At 37.5% G+C, this 7077-nt stretch overlaps 1 protein-coding gene across 6 annotated transcripts; it reads left to right on the top strand.

The window, feature by feature from the left end:
- The first annotated feature begins 143 nt into the window (after positions 1 to 143).
- On the top strand, positions 144 to 6969 carry LOC103722451. 6 transcript variants are annotated; one of them, XM_039117037.1, is made up of 2 exons: positions 144 to 1319; positions 5702 to 6757. In XM_039117037.1, exon 1 carries the CDS (start codon positions 1148 to 1150, stop codon positions 1292 to 1294), a length of 147 nt encoding a protein of 48 aa, XP_038972965.1. In that variant the 5' UTR covers positions 144 to 1147; the 3' UTR covers positions 1295 to 1319; positions 5702 to 6757. The 6 variants fall into 6 exon arrangements, with proteins under 6 accessions (XP_038972965.1, XP_026666343.1, XP_026666342.1 ...); XM_026810542.2 differs by having other exon boundaries at positions 5629 to 5705; XM_026810541.2 differs by lacking the exon at positions 5702 to 6757 and adding an exon at positions 6764 to 6969 and having other exon boundaries at positions 145 to 1319.
- Positions 6970 to 7077: the final 108 nt, after the last annotated feature.

Here is a 7077-nt window from a genome sequence, read left to right as displayed (position 1 = left end):
TTCTGGATCCACCCACCAGGGTCGGACACAAACAAATTGGCAGCCAATTACACAGCTTTGCTTTCTACCTCTCATCGTCCGATCCGGATCTGACGGTCAGCTCCACATGCACAGCCGAATCCTCTGCTCTAAAATCCGGCGCGGGCGTTGCCGGATGGCCTGGTCAGAAACGTACCTCGTCACGTGACTGCGGCTCAACTCCTTGTTTCCTTTGTCTTGCCTGTTTTCCTCTTGAGCTGATCAGTGATCAGACTTCCCTGTGGAAGCTTTCTGGAAGAATACAGTCTTCTATGTTGAGTAACTTGTTTTTGCATTTTTAAAATTTTGTTTACATAGATCTGTGTGTTTCTTTTCCCATGATTATAATGTGAAGGATTTCCATTCTGGCTTCATCATGTGCAAATAGATGAATTTGGGTGTTGATGGATGGTTTCATAGAAACAAAGGAAGGAGGTTTTCTTTCTTTTTGCTTTTTTGTTCTGTTCCCCTTTTTCAAATCTTTCTCCTACCATTTTGCTCTTTTGTAATCTTCTTTCCTCATTCGTTAAATGACTTTGTGGACTGGGTTTGAGTTTGAGCACTCGGTTGTTGATCTATTCATGACGAAGAATTCTATTGGAATAAGAATAGAGAGTCTTCTCACATAGCGGCAAATTTTAAATAATCTTTATTTTCCCCTTTTGGGCTGGAGTCTCTCTTGGTTTCATTTTTGATAATTGTGTATTTCACGTGAATTGGGCAATTTGGTGCTGTTGGACGTATTCATGGTTCAAAACAAAGAACCTACTATAAGTGGCAACAAAAGGGGAAAAAGAAGGGGAAGAAGGCAAAGAGAGCTCTCTTGGAATCTTCCAGTTATTATCTCTCCTCTAGCCTGCCTATCCATAGCTTTTGTGAACTGGATTTGGATTAAATCCCTCTGCTGCTTTGTCTGGTCATGCACAAGGAAGCCTGTCTGAAGAAGAAAGTCTCCTCTTTTTTTTTTTTACTTTTTCTTTGGTTTCCTCCCTTGTGAGCTCGACATTGCATTTCTGTTTCATTCTGGAATTGGCTTTTGATGGATTCATATTTTAATTTGATCTTGCAGAAGAAAATCTCGAAATTAGGAAGAGTAGGAGAAAGAGACATTTGAGCTCCCATAGCTGCCATGGCCATGCCGTGGGGCTCGGCTATCTACCTGATGAAGATGGTGTGGATGATTTTGAAAGGCTGGATCTCTTCATGTCTGATGGTCGCTAATGAGATTGCTCGTGCGCTCAGAACTGGAGACATTGGTCCACTTCCTGTTGGCTGACCGTCCCAGCCTTCCTAAGTGTTGAGTAGGTCTCCATCTCTCTCGCTCCTTGCGATCCTCTCATGCTCTTGAATTCTTTGCTTATTGAATAGAATCTTGTCGAATCTCTTGTTCTTGCAGTTGAGTGAATTATGTAGTCCTTTAGTATTGTTTAACCAATTCTCTTGTTAATTTTTTGTGTTGGCTATGCTTTTCCTCATAGAGAGAGAGAGAGAGAGAGAGAGAGAGAGAGAGAGAGAGAGAGGTATATATTAAATTTGTTTCTTTGGTCGGGTGGGGGGTGGTGGGGGACCATTTTCACCAAGCTGGCTATTGTTTTGGTTCACCCATCGTTTACATTAAGAGAGGGGGTATATATTAAATTGTGTGAATTAGAGAAAAATTTAAAATGCGAGGTTTCTTTCCTTCTTGCAAGCTTTGTCTCATTAGATTTTGTTGTCAACTGGACAATTTTCTATCATAGAAAATTTCAGAATTTTGGTAAATTTATGTGGTTGATTATTTTTGTTGTGTGGAATCAGCATTAAAATTTGTGGGAGGACTTTTCCACATAACAAAAATGTAGGAGGAGTGACTTGGCATCATCACAAGAAGGGAGGGAGTTGAGAATATGAGGCATCTACTTCTGTACATTTCTTGCCAAAAAATAGTTCGCTGGCAGAGCAAGGAAAAGTTGAATAGACTGGGTGAAAAAATCAGACTTGGAGCCAATTTTCTCCTGCTGTGCAGTCTCTGTATAACAGAATTATTTGTCAACCTAGATATTTGGGACGAAGTTGTTTATATCCATTTTGACTGTCTGTATTGGCTTATAGAAGGGTGAGGTGATTGAGGTTCTTTGTAAGGTACGGGAAACTAACTGATCTGATGCAAAATATTGTTGATTTTAAAAATAAAATTATCAGTTATCAAGGAAAGTTGGCAGTAAAATGAAGCCTGCTGATTTGGGTTAATCACAAATCAAAATTTGGTGTTAACAAGGACAATGGGAAGAGAAGCAATACTTTTCATCATTTGCCCCACATTCTATTTCAACCACAGTGAATTTGCACTGAGAAGGGGAGATTTGTGTGCCATCTGTCCCCTTGCTACGCATCAGGATGTAACTCTCTAACTATGACTCAAGCACCGGATCACATCAAAACTCTGTAATTAAGCATCTTGGGCATAAGCAGCATAAGATGGTGAACACTTGAGAAGTCTTGTTGCAGAAAATTAAGTGACGGTGATAATAAAAGAATTAAAGAAAGAGATGAAGATGACAGGTGGTTGATACTCTTTCTTGGTGCAAGTGATATTTGTTTCGGAAATAATAGCTACCATTGATTGCTCACATTTGAACTAGGAGCTTGCTACATCTTTTAATAGAATTAGAAACAACATCAAGTGACATGACTAGGTTTATGCAGATGGAGAATTAAGTTTTGGTTACGCATTGTTCCAATTGGGGATCTTCCTAATTTTCTGAGTTTCCACCATTCTTCTTGAAACTCATAGTATTGGGCAGGGTTTTAACATTATTGAAGGTGCCAGGCTTTTTCTAATTTGATAGCATAATGGAAGCTAAGAGATTGGCTGCTTCTGAAAGTTGTTAGGAGGATGATTATTACTACTACAACCACTTGTGAAATATTATGGGTGATGAACTCTTTGAGATCTATGGTGATGTTGTAATTCAACAGCTATAGAAAACACTCACAATCAAGTATTAAAAAGCACCTACTGAAGAACGAAAAAACAAAAAAAAATGTTGTAAGTCCTTATTTTAGTTTTCAACTGAAGGATGATATGCGTATTTTATCCCGAGACCATGAGCTTCACTTGTGAAGAAATTGCTACCAACTTGGAAGGACTATAGAAAAGTTTTTCGGAACGAAACCATGGATTATCTTATAATATTTCAAGATGAGGAGATACTTGAGAGAATGCCCTAGTCTTATGCCTAAGGATTTTTCTGTAATCTTGGCTTATCACCTTTCATCTGAAAACTAGAAGTGGTGTATCTTTTTGCTTCTAACATGTGCCATGTTGCCAGTCACTTGTCAATAAGTGTCTTTTTCTAACTTTATTGCAATTGTAACATCATTATAGCCTGTAGAGGTCAAAGAGATTGCAGGTTCACATGTTTAAGATCTAGTTGCAGCAAAGCCAATCAACTCCATCCCATTTTTTTCTATCCCATTTGTTACAAGCAACTAATCTCGAGTTTCCTATTGTTGACTTCCAACTTTTTTGGGGGTGGCAGGTAGATAAAATTAGCTACCCAAGAGATGTGAGGAGAACATGACTCCTTGTTGCCATCATTTGAAGATCATACCAGTAACCCAACTAAACTTTGCAAGGTATGAGAATGCAAGTGGTCTTAAGATTGAAGAAGATGCTTGTGCTAGTACTGTTGTAAGGAACTTGGTAATTAAACATCTAAATATTTAATGTTTGGAACAAACCTTGACAAGCCCACTTCTTCCAAACAGGGATAGCCCTTCCATTCCTTATAATGATTGAACCTCCAAGCCTAATCCCAATATTTCTTAAAATAAAGCTGGGAACTTCGAGGAAAACCCCAACTAGAATAATGTTAAACCACAAACCCATTGTTTAACTTACAACATCCTGAACATTTTGTATGAAATTATGTCCATTTGGAAGGACCACATGATTTTCATGCAATCTTGACTGAAGAGTGTAACAACTCAGGACCTCATCCAAAATGGCTAGTCAGAAGGTATTATTTGTATTACTTGATTCCATATAAATATCCTAGATCTATCCGGCAAATAACCTATGTAGGACTAAACACACGCCCGCACGAATCCTCACATACTCCTCCCGTTTAAACCCTGACGTCCTCGTCGAGCTAAGGTTCAATTTTAATCACAAGTACCACAATCGGCCTATGATCGGCCCTATGGATTCGTGCTGCAGTCTCTCCTAGTCCACATAGGTTATGGACTGGGTCTGCTCTGATACCATTTGGAACAACCCAGGACCTCACCCAATATGGCTAGCCGAAAAGTATTATTTGGGCTTCTTGATCCTATATAAGTACTTTAGATCTACCCAGCAAATAACCAATGTGAGATTAAACGCGCCCGCATGAGTCCTCACATAATTTGATAATGCCATTTAGTATTTTTCATCTATATATGTGTATATTTTAAGAAAAAGAAATAAGTTTTCTAAAAGCTCTCGATAGCAATGTATGTTTCCTAGAACTAGAAAAATTGACCCCTGGAGCTAACATCCATACGATTATAGGCCCTGGCAGCGTGTGTAAAATTAACATATGAAACATGAAGCTACGTTGCCTTGTCACGGGTATAAAGTGACTGTAGCACGAATATATGTGAGCAATGTTTTGAACTATAATATGGCTAAATGATAAAAGAATGATTTATGTATTTATTTACAAAATAAACTTGGAATCATGTTTATAAAATATAAATGATTTATGCATGTATGATTGGCTTTATGACTTGTTTTAATATACTATATTATGAAATGCTTTATTTTGTAATATCTGTTTTTTTTTTAAATGATGCATTGGCATGAAAAAACTTGTGTTTGATACAGTAAGGTAGTAAACTTAGTGAGCTGTGTTATTCATGTATCTTTATTTTTATTTTTCTCTCTCCAAACAAATAGGGTCAATAGGGACGAAGAATAATTTAGGCTTGGAGTTCGTGCTAGGAAGCTTGGCGATCTATATAGCAAATCTTTAGTTCTTTAGTTGATTATAAATTTGTAGTTAATGATTTTCTGAATATTGAGGATTATGGGTTTGGTGTTTATGTTTGAATTTAGATGCTCTGAACCGGTATTGATTGCATTTAATGGATAATGAAATTGGATTCTTATTTATTCTATTTTCTTTGAAATAAATTTGGAAGTTAAGATTGATTTGAAATCTAAGATATAATATTTGACTTCGTATTATCGTTGGTTGTACCCCTCGATAGCACGGCCGTGTCATACTCCGGATCTGGAGCATGATAAATATGGTATCAGAGCAATAGATTTGATCATGGGTAAAACTTAAAGTTTAGCAATGGGTAGTTATGTCTTGTTTAGTTAGGTTCCGCGTAGTTGAAAAAGAAAAGATAAATATTCTTAATTTTACTATTATTCAACTATGGAAATTGATTAATGTCAATATTCTTTTTCATTGTTTTATCTCTGAGATAAATATCATTTACGCCAAGAAAGCATGCCCCATGCTTCAAGCTTGATCTTCTCGACATTATTTCTTGGCCTTGCATCTATTTTAATAACAATCTGCTCTCTTCAACATATTTAGGATCATTTGCACCTGTCTCATTTGGCCTTCTTGCCAGTGCAACATATTTAGGATCATTTGCACCTGTCTCATTTGCCAGTGGAAAACAATCAAAGTCTATTGTTTTCCAGGGCTACTACCTCAATTGGTATTCTGCATCAAGATCTTGGGTACCATACACCTTCACATGCCTTGGGCAAAAAAAAAATGAAAATAAAATTTAGTGAGCAGTAAGGGATCAGTGCAACGACGATACAGTAGCAGCATGCTTCAAGCTTACTTAGCCCAATGCCGATGCCTACTAGCGCCTACCTTCTCGGCTCATGGCCGATCGGTACGCATGAGATCTCAATATGTTTATAATTTATAACTCAAAGGTTTTTCATTATTTCTTGTCAAACATTGTAAGAGATTCGTTTGTCTGTCTTCGCAATGAAAAGTTCTGCTTGTTATGCTTGCTGTCTAACATGGTGGATCCTATCACCTGTTCTTTGCCTAAGAAACAACAGGTTGCATGTCAATGACTTTATGGTGCTTTTGGTTCACTAATCAAGTAGATATTGGCATTTTAAAAGGACTTGATTCCTTGGTCACTTTGAGGCCTTAAAGAAGTGCAAACATGTTAGGTATGTCTAGATATCTAATACTGAAATTATATGTCCTCATAAAAAACAAAAAGTTTGAGATGATGCCTGATGGTGATGATATGTCTACTTTTTTTTTGTTTTTTGCCTTTTTCCCCCTACTTTTCTAATGCCCCCATATCTTTCCAAGAATGATTACCTAGATTGTAGCAGCATGTTTCCCGTTCGTGCTTTAGTTTCCAAAAGCTTGTTATTGCTATCCAACCAAAAACACCAGGCAATAGTCACCAATCAGGCAATCTTCTACCAAGCAGAAGAACGTATTTATATCTTGGCAAAGGCGGCTTCATGAAGGGAAGGCATTTTGTAGAACTTGCTAGTAGTGTGGGTTCAAAAGTTTAATTCATTCAGCATGCTTATAGATTATTGGTACACAGGCCAAATTTGTTTTGAAACATGATAGGGAAGCTTTCCACAGTCCGCATGAACAATTTGGAGCAAATTCCTGGGTTATTTGATGGATTTTCCTGCGTCATTGTATTATGTTTCTAGGTTACTCCGACAACTATTTATTGATTTGCGGTGCCGTTCATTCTTTCAATTCTGCAGTACCATATATGCACCGCAATATGATTGGCATCTCTGCTCTCGGCAGTGAAGTTCGGATTCGCCAAGAAGACAGTGATTCTTGTGGAGAAATTTCCTACAACTTAATACTTTCTTCCTCTAGCTTTCACAGAGATTTATGATGTAGGTCTGGGGAGGATACGCCCGTGAAGATGCAAATAATTCATAAAACATTCCTGATTATCGTATTCTGCGGGCGACATTCTTATGGAATTTTCCAGTTTTCTGATCAAAGATGAATTTCAATCTGAAATTATAAAAAGTGAAGTTCGGATTCACCAAGATGACAGATGATC

Source organism: Phoenix dactylifera, unplaced genomic scaffold, assembly GCF_009389715.1.
Source record: "Phoenix dactylifera cultivar Barhee BC4 unplaced genomic scaffold, palm_55x_up_171113_PBpolish2nd_filt_p 000164F, whole genome shotgun sequence".
Taxonomy (NCBI): domain Eukaryota; kingdom Viridiplantae; phylum Streptophyta; class Magnoliopsida; order Arecales; family Arecaceae; genus Phoenix; species Phoenix dactylifera.
The sequence above is the reverse complement of the archived record's forward strand: the minus strand, read 5'-3'. Positions and strand labels throughout refer to the sequence as shown.